The 17204-nt window shown below is 37.7% G+C and overlaps 1 protein-coding gene across 1 annotated transcript in view; it reads right to left on the reverse strand.

Annotated features, from left to right (window-relative positions):
- Positions 1-3993: 3993 nt before the first annotated feature.
- KPNA3 (karyopherin subunit alpha 3) overlaps positions 3994-17204 on the reverse strand; it is a 102577-nt gene continuing 89366 nt past the window's right edge. Inside the window, exons 11-17 of the mRNA XM_059144427.1 lie at positions 15454-15585; positions 14128-14256; positions 11433-11537; positions 11264-11335; positions 10950-11112; positions 8885-8979; positions 3994-6565 (exon numbers count right to left, since the gene is read on the reverse strand). Coding sequence (XP_059000410.1) covers positions 6467-6565; positions 8885-8979; positions 10950-11112; positions 11264-11335; positions 11433-11537; positions 14128-14256; positions 15454-15585 — 795 coding nt within the window. The 3' untranslated portion in view covers positions 3994-6466. The remainder of the gene's footprint in view (positions 6566-8884; positions 8980-10949; positions 11113-11263; positions 11336-11432; positions 11538-14127; positions 14257-15453; positions 15586-17204) is intronic.

Here is a 17204-nt window from a genome sequence, read left to right on the forward strand (position 1 = left end):
TTGGAATTCCACAATGCTGTCCTAAGCCCTGTTCTCACTCCAAATGCTGGACACAGGCAGTTTCATGATCACCCCCTGCATTAATAACCACCAAAACAGGCAGAGAATTCAAATCTCTAGCCCAGCTCTCTCCTCCAAGCCCCAGAGCAATATTTGCTACTGCCCTACTTGACTGTCATTTAGATGTCTTAACACAACCCAACCTGAACTCATCACCTTCTATTCCTTATGTCTGAGTCTTTCGCCATGTTCCTATCTTGTGCTACTTCCACTCATCAGTGACTGCAACCCAGAAACCTGTAAATCATCTTCAGTACTTCCCTCTCCTCAAACTCCAGATCTAAGGCATCGCCAACTCCTATTTTAGCTGCCAAGTACCTCTTGATCCCATCCACTTCATGGACCAAGCTGTTCACCCTCTCTTGCTTCAGTGCTTCACACTCACTAATGTAACCTCTAGACATCACTAACCTCAAGTACATTTCCTATCCTTACCTTATCAGTCAATGATCGTTACTACACAGGATTCTTCTGTCATCATTCTTGTGGAATGATAATGATAATGAGTAATGATGATTGCCCATTGCTCTCAGACTGACTTACCAGCTGTGGGACCTGGCCCCTACCAACCTCTTTAGACCCTCCCATGTCCCTAGTAATCCTGCTTCCCATCATTATTTTTGCTCTAGTTATATATTTTTTCAAAGATTTGTTTTTATTTATTTAACAGAGAGAACACAAGCAGAGGGAGCAGCATGCAGAAGAGACGAGCCTGACCCAGGGCTCGTTCTCAGGACCCCGGGATTATGACCCAAGCCAAAGGCAGACACTTAACTGAGCCACCCAGGTGCCCCTGTACTTGCTTTCTTTCACACCCTTTAACTTACCATGGTGCTTCCTACATGACATGGAAAGGATCCATATAAACAGAATCTGATCTTATTATGAGGAATCTGGGCTGAAATCAGAAATATGGCATTTATAAATTCTTATATTTAGGTTTGAAAGTGTAAATGCTAACTACTGAGTAAAAGACAGCTGATGACAAGGGGAGCTGAGACTGTTATTTGATCACTTCTAATTATGATGAAGCTGGTATTATAATGGAAAAACTCTCCTCCACATTAATAGAATTAAGTGTCCAGATAATGGAATGTTCCTATTCCATTTTACTGAGAAACTGGTCCCATCACATTATTCTTGGGGTCTTTGGAATGCATGTGACAGGAAACAGTTCCAGGAACGACTTTATACATAGCTGGCTGAAATGCACGGGGTGTTCAGGTTGAAGAAGGCAACTGATAAATGCAGATCTGCCTCTTCTGGGAACGAGGAATAACACAAACTTTATTTATAAATATGGTCATTTAAGAGCAGTACCTTTTGTTCAGTATTAAGAAGAGTTGGTAACAGCTAAAAAGCTATTCCGCAAAGTAGAATAGGGTCTCATAAGAGCATTTCATCATTGCTTCTCAAACTCTCCCAACTCCTGCAGTAATGTTTCCATAAAACAGCCTTCCTCAACAATCTGATTTTATCTTTAAAATGTCACAGAAAAGGTGTCCTTTACTCTGTAACACTTAGACTTGTATAACCATAAAACTGCTCTACTTATCATCAAGTAAATCTGCTGTCCCATGAAGATGTGTTTATCTTGTGGATTTGCACGTTACTTGGCACAAGTCCCCATTTATCTCTGGGTACCAGTTTGACAACAGAGACTGACTCAAGAAGGTGGATGGCAATTTTGTTAGGGTAAGGAAGAGGGATGTTGTAGAGGTTCCCTGTGAGAACACGTTCTTTATAGCACGACTCATAGTTCCACTGCTTGTGATCATTTTCAATAAACTTGTAGGTTTCCTGATGGGTCCAGTCTCTCACAGGGCTTCAAAGAAGAGCTTTTCAGACTATGCTGTAATTTTCTGGCCCCACCCCAGCTTTCCCAGAGAACTTAAATATCTCACGTAAAAATGTCTGAAAAACACCGCTACAGGGCAGTGTTGTGAAAATTGTGGGCAATTAACACATTTGCTTGTTTCACACACTTTCTTTTTTTTCTTGCCATGGGATAAATTCAAGAAAGTTAGTAGTTCCTCCATATTCCCATTTCTATCCTAAGTCCTTTGCAGTAGATGGGGCTCAGTACTACGAGGAGTTCCTATAGGTGGGTGATAGGGCTGGCTCTGATTTCTCCTAAAATGGAGAATGAAGAAAAGGCACATTGCTGTCTCCTCTCTTTTTAGCTGATGCGTCTGAGCAAAGTCGGGACTGTTTACACAACAAAAAGGCGTGTCTTAGGCAGTGGTTTGCACCCAGGCAAATTTGGCTACCAAGGGATGGACATTTGGCAATGCCGGAGACAATTTTGGTTGTCACGGCGACTGGGGAATACAGAGGTACTACTTAGTGGGCACAGCCTAAAGATGCTGCTAAACATCCTACAATGCAAAGGACAGCCCCCCACAACAAAGAATGAGCCAGCCTAAAATGTTGCTATTGTGGGGTTTGAGAAACCCTGATTAAGGTCAAAGTTAGTTGAGGAGTTTCAGGGACAAATAAGGCGGTTAAAGGAGGTGAACAGGCTACATTCTCAAACCCTTTTCCCAAACACTTTCTCTTAATATAATACTGAGCCCCAGCTATACACAGGACAGACGGATACAGGTCTACCTCTATATGGTACTTTTGGTACTACTTTTTAGCTTTATGCACACCATAAAGCATCCCTTTAAAACTTCAGACAAATGGAGGCACCTGGGTGGCTCAGTGGGTTAAAGCCTCTGCCTTCGGCTCAGGTCATGATCCCAGGGTCTTGGGATCGAGCCTCCGCATGGGGCTCTCTGCTCAGCCAGGAGCCTGCTTCCTCCTCTCTGCCTGCCTCTCTGCCTACTTGTGATCTCTGTCAAATAAATGAATAAAATCTTTAAAAAACAAAAAACAAAAAAAACTTCAGACAAAAGAATGGTGGGTTATATAGAACACTCCTTGGGTTATACGCCTTAAGACTTACAGCTTAATGTACAGAAATTATACTCCCTTTCTCCAAATAGATTTAATTGAAATCCCCTGGTGCAACTAGGGTTACAACCATCACTGTTAAGACAACTGACATTCATAAGTTTTCACTTGTAATAATTAAATAATCCTCTAAAAAGGACAACTCTTCTGAAGGAAATCATGGCAAGATGACATAGAAGAACTATCACATTTATTTACTTATACGCACTGACCTTCAAAAATAAATTGAAGTGGCATCATACTAAAGTAAAAATATCTGTATATTCAAAAGTTCAGTTGTTCTTTTGTCATTTAATTAATCCAAGATTTCATTTAGAGCCACAACCTCTATCTCACAGGTTAAAACTTCCAAGTTTACTTCAATTCCTATCTTCCACAGTTACTTGTTCTCAAGGATTAGACAGGCCATAAAGTTTGATTTTGTTGTTTGGTTCATGAAAATCGTAATCACACCATTTTCTCAAACGGCCTAAGTCATGGTATTTAAACCTGAGGTGCTCAGGGAGAAGGCCACGTGACGAGGACGACAGCGGGGACTGGAGGGATGCCACTACAAGCTGAGGAACGCCCAGCACTGCCCGGCACCCCAGAAGCTGGAAAGAGACAAAGAAGGGTCCTCCCCAGAGCCTCCAGAGAGGGTCCCAGCCTGCACCTGATTTCCGACTTCTGGCCTCCAGAACTGGACAACAGTAAGTTCCTCCTGTTTGAAGCCACCTGGCTTGTGGTACTGTTAGAGCAAGTCAGGAAATAATCAAGATTTGGGCACTTCTTATTTTTCACAAAATACTCTGAAATCTAGCACTGTTATTGTCCTGGTTTGTTATAATGGAAGAGAGAAATTAAAATACGACGGAAGAGTAATGCATGACTTGCCTCCCATTGTGGTTGTTTGAAAAATAGTTCCAAATTTCAATCTAACCATGCAGAAAACAAAACTACAAAACTAAGAAACTCTTAGAAATAAGTTCTTCAATGTTTTATCATATTTGATAGCAGCTTTTTTTATTGGTTACAAAACCTAAGCCCATATACAAAATTAGGAACACATTTAGATGCCTCTTTTGAAAGAACGTTTTAGTTTTTTTTAACTGAGTTTAAAAAAAATAAAAACAATGCAATTTTTCAACACTGTTCTGAAAACTTAAAAGTGCAGCAATATACTTAGTTTCCTTTGTCTACGAAATGGTGCAATTCCAATTCCAAACTGATAAGGTCACAACAAATTGAATCAAGCAAATGCATACGTATGTCTGCACTACTTGATGCTAATGTCTTATGTTAGTTCGCGCTTAAAACACAAGAGGAAATAGGAATCGGCACAGTAGAGGCCCAATTTAATCTCAATGTGTGCAAAATTTAAAAGGTAACTGTCAGTAAGTAGGAGGGAGAGTCCAGAAGAAACTAAACTGGAAGGGGTACAATTCACAATATTGAGAAGATTTGGACTTTAAGGGTTTCACCGAAGTTTGTGACCTTAATTAGCTTTGACTTTGTTATTCCTACTTTTAGTGAACACCACATAGTTTCAAAAATTTCGACTACAGTGTCTGAACAGGATGCAGTTACCATATGAAGCTTTAACTCAAAATTTGGATAAAGAAAAAAGGCACAATGAACTTCAACTCAATTTTATGTGCACAAGAGTTGAAAAATCTGAGCCACCTTAAAGAGAAATTGATTCTAAAATTTATAAAACCTATAAATAATCAGAGGCCAAACCACTATATTAAAACAGATTCTCTAGCAAGTAAAAATCTTGCAGTTTAAACATACGCTTGTATCCATTTTAGATACAAGACAAAACTCGCTCTTTAAAGTGGCTCCACCTTGGCAGATACATATATTTGTAATGAACGCACACCTGCTATGTGTTGTTTATCAGTGAAAACACCCCAGCTGATTCACGAAGCTCTGATGGCATCTGTCTCATCTTCATCACAGTAAATACACCCCCCATCGGATACTAGATTAGTTTAGATTTTTCTATCCCTTCACATCAATGCATTGGGAAATTATACCCAGTAAACAATAGCAACAAAACCATTTCTGTGACAGCACAAATTATTCAGTTTAAAAATTTTCAAATTCATATTCTTTCATTAATAACTGGGTCAGACAATTTACCGAAAGCAAGGACTTTACATAGTAATACCAAATTTTGCAGAATTGCTTAAAGATCACTGCAAATCAGGTTTATGTCAAATAACTGCAGATTATTTCTCTACACAGATCCTTGTCTGTATCTTTTAATATGTAAATATGCTTTTAGAGTAGGATCTGAATTAACTTTCCCAATACTCAAAGAATGAAGTTTTATAACACTTCTAAATAGTTGCTGGTTTGTTGCCAACCACATTATCAAAAGCACTGGTTACTAAGTAAAAAATATTTTAAGACTAAATTACAGTAAACATGAAAGCTCCACAGTTTAAACCCAATATAAATCAACCATATCCAATTATCAATTTAAAACAAAAAATATTAACTCCTGAAAGCTGAAAGCAAGATTTTTTTTTTTTTTAAACATCACCAATTGGTACTTCAGACCTTTGTTTTTTGTTGTTGTTTTATATTTGTTTTTTTCTTTATAGTCAGGGACTCTTGCTTTCAACTTAAACAGAAGTTCAAGTCCGTAACAGGTTGCAGCTCAGGTAAAATACCATGCACAGCATTTGATTACTTCAAAACAGCAGGAACACACAGGCTGAAGTGAGTGGTCAAAGAGGGCTTGCTGTTCTCAAAAATTAGGTATAATGGCGAAAGCATTACCATCCATAGCTAAAGTTCTTCCTCCAACCCTGGCTTCTGAGGCAGATAATAAACACATCAATTACTGGTAGATGAAGCACAGTTTTTTTTTTAAAACTTATCTGTTTAATCAATAACCAAGTTTCTTTTTTTAAGTTACTTTTTTGTTTGTCAGTTCCACCAATGAAAATCATTTGGCTTGTACTTTAAAATCTATTCTTCCACATAAAGAATATGAAAATATGTTTGTGGAGGACAATGATGGAGGCTCAGATCAGACTGCACCTCTTTAAAGTCTTCCAACGTGTATATGCATCATACCAAAGTGTCTTGATCCACAGCGCACCATTTTCCAAAGGAATATCAAGTGGGCAGCTGACATGCCACCACTATGGAATATTCTAAACTGGAGACTGCAGTTGTCAGCATGTGGCACCAGGGAACAGGGAAAAATAGGGTAGTTGAGATTGTTAAGGAGAATTCTAAAACAGTTTAGGAAATCATGCATATGCATTTACAGTCCATGTGATAGTAACTTTTGGCAACTGCAAAGTGACTGAGACATGGCTTGCTTTAGAAGCATCAAAACGAAGAGGCATGTGTGTTTGGAGCCTTTTGTTGTTGTTCTTCTTCTTGTCATTTGGTAGCCATCTGGTGGTGCTTCGTATTGAATTGGGAAAGATGCTGCACTCAACTGAACTTAAAAATTAAATTCTTTTGTTTGAAGGTTGGCTGTTGGGTCAAAATTGTAAGTACCTCCTTGTGTTGCTTCAGGAATGAGGCTAGGATCTTCATCAATCTATAAAAAACAAAAAGTCCTTATTATGTTAAGATACTACATGTTACAGTATAAGCAGAACTTCTTATGAGAGTTCTATTCAAATGCTGTAAAATCATTCTGTATGTTTCAATCAATAGAAATATTTAAATCAATAATATTAAGAAATTTAACAATTTAGTTATTTAAAAGATTTATTTGACAGACAGAGGTCACAAGTAGGCAGAGAGGCAGGCAGAGAGAGAGAGAAAAAGGGGAAGCAGGCTCCCCACTGAGCAGGGAGCCCGATTCGGGGCTTGATCCCAGGATCCTGGGATCATGACCTGAGCCGAAGGTAGAGGCTTTAACCCACTGAGTCACCCAGGTGCCCCAACAATTTATTTTTTTTAAAGATTTATTTATTTTAGAGAGAGTGCAGGTGTGCCAGCTGTTGGGGAGGGGAGGGCAGAGGGAGAGAAAATCTCCAGCAGGACTCCCTGCTGACTTCTAAGCCCAAAGGGGGTCTCAATCTCATTACCTGAGCCAAAATCAAGAGTCCAAGAGCTGGACACTCAACCAACCAAGCTATCCAGATGCCCCAAGTAATTTAACAATTTAATTAAACTGAATATTTAAAAAGTGCTCCAATTTTTTTTAATCCCCTCCCCATCCCTAGTCCATTCTTAAGCTTCTGTACCTGTAGATTTATTTTACCTATCTGAACACACATCATTTCTATAATTATAGTTGACCCTTGAACAATACGGGGGCAAGGGGCACTAAGCCCTCCCCAATGCAAAGTCAAAAATCCAAGTATAACTTCTGACTCCCCAAAATGTAACTATGGAAAGCCTACTGTTGACTAGAAGCCTTACTGATAAACATAAACAGTTGATTAGCACATATTTTGTATATTATATGTATTATATGCTGTATTTTTAAAGGGATTTATTTTTTTAAAAGACTTTATTTATTTATTTGACAGACAGAGATCACAAGTAGGCAGAGAGGCAGGCAGAAGAGGGAGGGGAAAGCAGGCTCCCTGCTGAGCAGAGAGCCCGATTCGGGGCTTGATCCCAGGACCCTGAGATCATGACCTGAACTGAAGGCAGACGCTTAACCCACTGAGCCACCCAGGTGCCCCCTATATACTGTATTTTTATAATGAAGTATGCTAGAGAAAAGAAAATATTACTAAGAAAATTCTAAGAAGGAGAAAATATATTTTTTGGAAAGATTTTATTTATTTATTTGAGAGAGAGAAAGAGAGAGAGACCATGAGCGGGGGAGAGGAAGAGCGACAAGCAGACTCCCCACTTATGGGGAGGCCCACACGGGGCTCGATCCCAGGACCCTAAAATCATGACCTGAGGTGGTCAGATGCTTAAGTGACTGAGTCACCCAGTGCTCCACAAAATACATTTACAGTACTGTACTGTATTCATAAAAAACAAAAACCAGGGGCGCCTGGGTGGCTCAGTGGGTTAAAGCTCTGCCTTTGGCTCAGGTCATGATCCCAGTGTCCTGGAATCAAGCCCCACATCGGCCTCTCTGCTTAGCAGGGAGCCTGCTTCCTCCTCTCTCTCTCTCTCTGCCTGCCTCTCTGCCTCCTTGTGATCTCTGTCAAATAAAGAAATAAAATCTTAAAAAAAAAAAAAAACAAAAAAAACCCAAAAGAACAAAAACCAAAAACCAAAGAAAAACTACCTATAAGTGGACCTGTGAAGTTCAAACACTTGTTCAAGAGTCAACTGTACTATTTCTTCCCATTTAACAGATTACAAATGCAACAAGAAGTGTTTTTGGTTTTTGTTTTTTTTTTAAAGTAATCTTTATGGGGCTCAAACTTTCAACCCTGAGATCAAGAGTCTCATGATTTACTGACTGGGCCAGCCAGGTGCCCCTCAAAGACCTATTTTTGTATTTTTACCTTGTAATGATGTTTCAAACACAGTATTTTTTTTTTTTTTTAAAGCTGACTGATGGGCTTCTGGGTGGCTCAGTTGGTTAAGCATCTACCTTTGGCTCAGGTCATGATCCTGGAGTCTTGGGATTGAGTGGGAGTCAGGCTCCCTGCTCAGTGGGGAGTCTGCTTCTCCTCTCTCCCTGGCCCTCCCGCCCTTTTGCACTCTCTCTGTCAAATAAATAAAATCTTAAAAAAAGAAAAACAAAAAAACCTCACTGATGGAAAACAATCATTACTTTTTAAAAATTTAGATTATTAAAAATAACTAGAGAATGCCACCTCAAGAATATCTGATAGAAATATAAACTTGTCATATTAATAATAAAAGGAAAATTCTTAGCAAACTTAGAGTATGTATAGGTTTTAATGTACATCCAGGCATAATGCATACTTACATCATCACCAGAGAAATACTGATCTATGATTTCAAATGCTAATTTATATATGTCTTCGTTTTCATGTTGCTGTAAAACTTCAATTTTCTCCAAGCCTGATAAAAACAAAAATATCTAATAATTAAGCAGACACAAATAAAAACTGTTCATTTTCACCACGGAAAATATGAAAGAACTCAGAACACCTTCCCACCACTCTCCAAAGATAACAGTTTTCTAAAAAACAGATAAAACTCTGAGCTTCTCTGGTTGGAGGACCTGTATTTCACTAATTTCTTCCTCTCTACAAACCCCTGAAGTACACTTGTATCTGAGGCAGAAGGTTTAAGAAAACACCTAAGCACTCCATCTGACAGACAAGAAAGCTATGGTCCAGAGATGTAAAGCGATTTACTGCTGGCTGCGTGGCAAGTTAGTGACAGACCTTGAACCAAGGCCTCCCCAGACTGTTTTAGTGGAAGCACACTATCTCATATAGTAATTTTTAACTTTCCCTTTGTTTTCCAAATGTTATTACTTTTATATAACAAGTTTTCAGAAACTTCATGATTGACTCATATAAACAGAAGACAAAGCTTTAAATTTTGAAGTAATTAAATAGGGTCCTTATCTCCTAAAACCATAATGAAACTGGGAAACAATTTTCCAGAACTGTAGAATGCTTTCATTTTTATTCTCAATATATTTACTCCATGCATCAGATGCATAAGTCTATATAAATTTAAATCCTTAACAGTATTCTTCCTTGAGATGTCTTTTTAGCTAGGTTATTTTTAAATAGTTGCATTTTTTTCTTTACATAGTAATATAAAACCCAGAAAAATGGGACTATAAGTGACAAAGATAATGGATGTAAAGTTGTTTATATAATTATAAAATACTAAGTAAATGTGTATCCTAACTATAACTATACCTCCCATAGACCAAAACAATTATATATATGTATTTTTTAATTTTTTATTTTTTATAAACATATATTTTTATCCCCAGGGGTACAGGTCTGTGAATCACCAGGTTTACACACTTCACAGCACTCACCCAAGCACAAAACAACGATATTGATAAAAAGCTGAAGAGTTACAATTCTGCAGTTTAAACTCTCTGGAGGTAAATTGTTCTGTATTAGACTACAATGCTAATTTCAAATTATCTCAAAATATCTTAAAACCAGAATGAACAGTGAATTAATAGTATGAAGATCTACTTCTATGACCATAGATTAAACTCCTTAACATCTCTAGGATAATTTCTTCTTGTTATTAAGAGAATACTTTCAGTCTGAATATTTTATGATGCTATTACGTTTGCTTTCTCTTAAAAAATAAAATGGGTAGTATAACTACACGTAATAACAAGATATAGAAAATAAAACATCACAACAGAATGAGTTAATTTAAGGTTTGGGCAATTTAGTACATAATGAACAGGTACCTTTAAAAATAAAACTTTTAAAAAATATATTTCATATATTTTTCATATATTACCAGAGAAATAATTAATATAGAATTTGAAATCAGTTTTGTCATTAAAATGTCGAAGTAACTTCTGTGGTAGTAAGTTCAGCATGCAGCTCTAGCAATCTAAGACTGAAATAAAATATCTAGATGACTCTGGAATCATTAGCCTTTGCCAACAATATAGAACAGCATTTCACAAAGTATGGTCCACAGAATCACATGATATTAAGTGTAACATGAAAGAAGTGTTTCAGTGTGGCGGACTCTAAGTTTAACAAAGCTTGTAAGTTTCTCTGCTATAGTAGTTCTCCAGCTTTGAATTTGCTCTCAGGCACTATGGCTTCAAGAGGAGTGTTTATGTTACCTAAAAAGCAACATAAACCTCTAGGAAGGCACAGAATGCCCTTCACAACCAGTTTTTCCAAAGTATGGATTAACACTTGCTGGAAAATCTTCCTGGAATGCTAACATGGCAACAAAGGACAGCGACATATTTGATGATGGAACGGCAGTGTTTCCTGACAGTTTTCTTCCTAATTAGCTGTCTTTAAAGGAACTACTGTTTCAGCATTCCAGTGCTCAACTATTTTTCTTCAATCCGCTCTTACCTCCACATTCTTCTATGATTTCAGCTATTGTGCTTGCTTCATCACCAGCCATTATCAGAATGTTTTTCAGACCATCGAGGACCACCTGAACAACTTGAGAATCTTTCACAGATAGTAAATTACAGAATGGTGGTATTACATTCTGCTGTACAAGGTACTCAACCTAGGCAACAAAGGAAACATTTTTATTCATATAATTATCTTTTCCCCCAAAAGAACACAGCATAGGACTTATAAACAATCCGCAGCTCCTAAACATAAAAGAGCAGTATACTTTTCAGTATTAACAATCCTAACAGTTTCTCCATACTCACTTGATCTTTTCTGCCACTTATCGTTAGGTTGCTAATTGCCCAAGCAGCTTCTTTTTGTGTTCCAAAGTCCCCCTGAAGGTTAAAAAAGAAACGATTACACGAATTCTTTATTCAAAAAATCTTGGTTATAATATATTAATGTACACGATAAACTTATAATACCACTGACCTTAGCAAGCTGATGAATAATCATAGGAATTAATCCGGCATCTATTACAGCTTGAACTTGTTGCTGGTTGCCTGCTGTTATGTTGGAAAGGAACCACACTGCTTCCTATAATTGAACAAAATACAAGGTACGTTTGTTTGAAACATTATTTTTAATGCATTTATATTTTTATTTTAATGTAGTTTACATATACTATAACAAAATCTCTTGAGTTCCATTAGGGGGAATGTATCCAAAAAGCAAAGAGGTGACACATAATCTCTCATTTTAAACAAGTTATAAACCAAACTGCTACCCATAATATTTGGACCCCAATAACCTAGCATTTATCTATCCAATAAAACATATGCCTATAAAAGCCAGGCCAATTATTTTATTTTATTTTTAAAGATTTTATTTATTTATTTGACAGAGAGAGAGAGCGAGAGAGCGCGCACAAGTAGGCAGAGAAGCAGGCAGAGGGAGAGGGGTAAGCAAGCTCCCTGCTGAGCAGAGAGCCCGATGCGGGACTCAATTCCAGGACTCTGAGACCATGACCTGAGCAGAAGGCAGAGGCTTAACCCACTGAGCCACTCAGGCGCCCCACAGACCCCTATTTTAGGCAATGGTAATACGGCATTGAAAAAAACAAACAAAAACCCTAACTCATGCAGCTTACATTTTTTGGTGCTTAAGGTCCCTCTAAAAAGATAAGGACAGAAATAAATAAAAGACTCAATTTCCCAATAGTCTGTGAAAGCTTCTAGGAAAGGAGAATTGTTTTATTATAAAAATATTTACTTGGGAGACATATTTAGAAATTAAGTACCCGATTAGTCTGGAATGGGTCTATATAACAAATTTCATTATAACCTTAAAGAATTTGTAAGTCACAAACCAGCAGGTTCTATTTAAATTTCAGTGTCAAATGTTGTCTCTTCTTCTACAATTAAAAAAGTTCACTATAAATATTTTGCCATCCAATTGTGGTAAGATGTTAAGGACTGGTAAATCAGTGTTTAGAGTATATGGGATACTATTCTTACAAATTTCCCATATATTTGAAAAATTTCAAACTAAAATGCGGAGGGAATATGGGGCGCCTGGGTGGCTTAGGTGGTTAGGTGTCTGACTCCTGATTTGGGCTCAGGTCATGATTTCAGGGTCCTGGGATTGAGCCTCATGTTAGGCTCTGCACTCAGAGGGGAGTCTGGGATTCTCTCCCTCCCTTGGCCTCTCACGCCCCCGCTGCCACCACACCGCACTCACTCGTGTGTGCTCTCTCAAATAAACAAATCTTTTTTTAAAAATGCTGAGGGAATACAATAGAGTTTTATCTCAAGTGCAAATAACACAAATGCTCAAGTTGAAAAACTTCTGAGGAGACTAACTGGCTGCTGAGGCTGAGTAGGTAACTATATGAACCATTTTTCTTTCCCCCATGATACCTTCACTTAGAGCATATCGATCACAGGCCAGAACTTCTCTGCACCCACTTCTGTCCGGCTTCCTCACTTCTCAGCTCTGTTTCCAATTATGGAATACATTTTAGCTGTAAAAATCACCTATATTATTGAAATTTCTACAGTAAAAATAACTGGCTCAGAGTCTAAAAGACTCTGGCTTCTTTCCCTTCATTGGAACAAATGTATTCATAAAATACGCTTTTTGACAACATACTTAAGAATCCAACTGTCAAATTATAGTTGGGTAACTATATAAATATAGCTATGACACAGAAGAAATGATCAGTTATGATGGTTTGGGGGATGGTGGCATTTCAGGAAGATAAAACTACATCAGACTAAATGCAAATCAAAACCACAAGACATCATTTCACAGCTACTAGGGTGGCTATAATAATAATTTAAAAAAAGGAATTGGAACCCTCATACAGTGCTTGTGGAAACGTAAAATGGTACAGCCTCTATGGAAAACAATTTGGCAGTTCCTCAAAAAGCTAAACATAGAGTCACCATATGACTGGGCAGTTCTACTCCTAGATATATACCCAAGAGAACTGAAAGCAGGGACCCAAATAGACACTTGCTTGCCAGTGTTCATTGCAACATTATTCACAACAGCCAAAAGGTAGAAAAACTCCAAATGTCCATCAACAGATGAATGGATAAACAGAATGTGGTATATATATATGTACAGTGGAATATTTGTTCAGCTATAAAAAGAAACGAAGTTCTGATACATGCTCCAACATGGATGGACCTTAAAAAAATTATGCAATGTGAAATAAGGCAGACATAAAAGGAATTAAGTACTTAAGTATATATTTAGCAATTAACAATTAAGTTTGTATTTCAACTCTGAGATTTTAAAAAAGACTTTTTGATCCTTTAACTTAAGCACTGCCTCTTTTGGTCCAACCTAATTTCACAGGGAGATTAAATTATGATCTCTCTGTTTATAAAAGATACCAGCCATCCAATGAGAGATTTTGTATGTATTCTCGCTTAGTGGCTACTACTTTACTGACTCTTGCTACTGCCCAATCTATTTTAATAAAAACACTGGTTATTTTATCAGGGGAGCACTTACAACAAAATAACTGCAGGGGTGATTTGAAATAATTCTCATCTTAACTATAGTGGTATTGAAGACAATCATGATCAAACAAATATCAACAGAAAGCAAGGAACAGTTAAAAATGAAATATACAGAGAGAAAGAAATGGAACCAGTGAGGCAATTATATGTCTTACCTTATTTATCTTCTCTTTTGGATGTGATAAGAGATTTGGGAAGTGTGACAGGACATCGCAGTTGAGAACAACCTGGGTCTGCTCATCAGTACCAGTCACTATGTTGCCAACTGCTCTGAGTGCTGCTGTCTAGGTGGAGATAAAAAACACTATAAATTTATTTGTTTATGATGAAGTGGGTTCTTTATTTTTCACAATCCTGAGAAAATGTAAAAATGCAAGGGGTAAATGATTGGCCCTTAATGTATTCTTAGACAAAGTACTATGTAGAACTGAGAGGCAATTTTGAATTTTAAACAAGTCTTGTAAAAAATGGAAATGTACAGAAAAATTGTGTGAAAAACTGCTGAAAAGATTCAAATACTAAAAAGAAATGAAAATTTAAAAAGTAAAGTTTCATTTTAACAGCAGCTATTTTTAAAATTATTACTTAATTAGTACCACAGAAATAGTTTAATAAAGGCCTGTAATGGGCACATATTTCCATCTAGACAGTCACTTTGGCAGAAGTGGAATGAGTACCTCTATCAGGCACCCACCCCTAATTAAAGTGAGGAGAAATGAGAGATAAGGAAATGCAGTTAGGATGCTGTTGCAATTATTTGGTGGGGAAAAAAAAGAGTCTTGAACTAAATCAGTGGCTATAGATAGATAAGGGGCAGACAGATTTGAAAGCTATATAATAAGAATTAACAGGACTCTGTATGGCGGGGAAATGAAAGGAGGCATCAAGGTTTCAAGCTTGGACTATGTGGTCTACTGAAAGGGGATATAAAAAAGAGGAGCAAAGGGCGCCTGGGTGGCTCAGTGGGTTAAGCCGCTGCCTTCGGCTCAGGTCATGATCTCAGGGTCCTGGGATCGAGTCCCGCATCAGGCTCTCTGCTCGGCAGGGAGTCTGCTTCCTCCTCTCTCTCTCTCTGCCTGCCTCTCTGCCTACTTGTGATCTCTCTCTGTCAAATAAATAAATAAAATCTTTAAAAAAAAAAAAAAAAAGAGGAGCAGGTTTGTGGGAGAAGATGATACATTTTAATTTTGTCAGGTTAAAATGGCAATGGAATGCTTGAAGGTAGTTCTTAGGGGAGCTAAGACCTCGAGCACAATTGGCTATTGTCACTCTGAAACACTGCAAAGAATCTGGGTGAGATAAAGATTTGGAAACCAACAAAATCAGGTTCAGTAAAACAGAGGAGAATATGGAAGATATGTGCAGATCTTGTACATACCTTAAACAGAAATATGGAAGACAGAACTGGAGCCTGGTTGTTCAAGTTAACAGGTTATATAAAAAACACAATTCTATACAAGTAGGAAAAATAAGATACTTACTTGAACTTTCACTTCCTGGTGGCTCAGAAGGGGCACAAGAAATGGCACAACCCCTGAATCAATAACCATCTGTATCTGCTCATTACCTCCATCTGTCAGGTATGACAGAGCCCAAACAGTATCTACAAGAATCTAAAGAAAGTAAGAAAGAATTACCAGTTTAGGTATTTGTTTGAATGCTTAAAATACATTAACATACCTCAGAGGTGGTAACATAAAAAGTAATTACACTTTATTTTTTAGTTTGGTGGCAAAAGCATCTGCTTACCTGATAAATCTACTCAGCAGCAGAGAACTCTCTCAATGCCTACCTCAGACCATTCTCCACAAAAATGAGACAAGTCTGAGACAACGTCTACACTAACTTCTGCATTTATATATCAGACAGATGAATTGGAAAACAGGCAGAGGGGCGTCTGGGTGGGGTCACCTGGGCACCTGACTTGGATAACAATCTGCCCTCAGCTCAGGTCACAATCTCAGACCCCTGGGATTGAGCCCCACATCAGGCTCCCTACTTAGTGGGGAGTCTGCTTCTCCCTCTGCCTCTTCCCCCTGCTTGCATGCTCCCTCTCTCTCTCAATAAATAAATAATGAAATCTTAAAAACATACAAATAAACAAATACAGTCCACACCTTCAGCATTACTAGGAGTCAGAGAATACTACAAATTTCAAATTACCTGTAAGAAAAGAAAAAATTAAAATCTAGTTTTTGTTTGGGCCTCCTGCCCCAAGCCTATGTAAGATTTCAGAGAAGAGAAGAGGGAGAGAGAGTTAAGTGTTTAAAAGCAATATATTCTAGGTAAAACTATGTCACACTAGTGGGACAGAGACCATGTGGTTCCAAGAGCCTCCGATATTTACTATCTGTTCTTTTCAGAAAAATATGCTGATGCCTTCTATACCAGAGGATGAGCTTCATTCAACTAAGAGATGCCTGAAGAAATATTTCATTGTAAATCACAGACTAAAATAAACATGGGATAGGAGTGGAAGAATAATTTACAAATGGTGTATGTTCTGCAAAAATAGAAATATTGCAACTTCAAAAATGGAAGGCCAGAAGGGAGCTATGCCTGAGAGCTGAACGCACCTACAATCCCACCTAGCACTAAGGCCACCCTACTGAAGGGTGTCTGCAGATGTTGTGTGTATGGGCAAAGCCTGTCTACTACGCAGTCTGGCAGTAACAGGTAACAAGATTTATACAGAAACCAGAGTCATATAACATAACACCCAAAATGTGCAGGCTTACATTGTCATACCAAGAACCAGGAACATCTCGACTCAAAAGGGAAAAGACAGTCAACACATCTCAATACCGAGATGACACAGATACTGAAATTATCTGACAAAGATTTTCAAAGAACTATCATAAAAATACATCAGTGAGCAATTACAAATATATTTAAAACAAACAAATATAGGAAATCTTAGCAAAGAAATAAAAGATGTAAGGAAGACTCAAACAGAAAATTTTAAGCTGAAAAAATCAGTAATCCAAACTTAAAACTCACTGGAATGACTCACTAGTAAAATGGAGAAAAGGAAGAAAAAAAAAATCAACAAATTCAAAGATAGATCAATACAAATCACCCAATCTGAGTAACAGGAAAAACAAACTTCATGAGCATTGTAGAACAGTAACAAAAGATCGAACATTGTGCCATCAAGAGTCCCAAGAGAACTTTCTGCCAGTGCACCACCAAGTAAGCATCATTAAAGTTCCCTTCCCATTGCCGTCCTGTC

Source organism: Mustela lutreola, chromosome 13 (assembly GCF_030435805.1).
Source record: "Mustela lutreola isolate mMusLut2 chromosome 13, mMusLut2.pri, whole genome shotgun sequence".
Lineage (NCBI taxonomy): Eukaryota > Metazoa > Chordata > Mammalia > Carnivora > Mustelidae > Mustela > Mustela lutreola.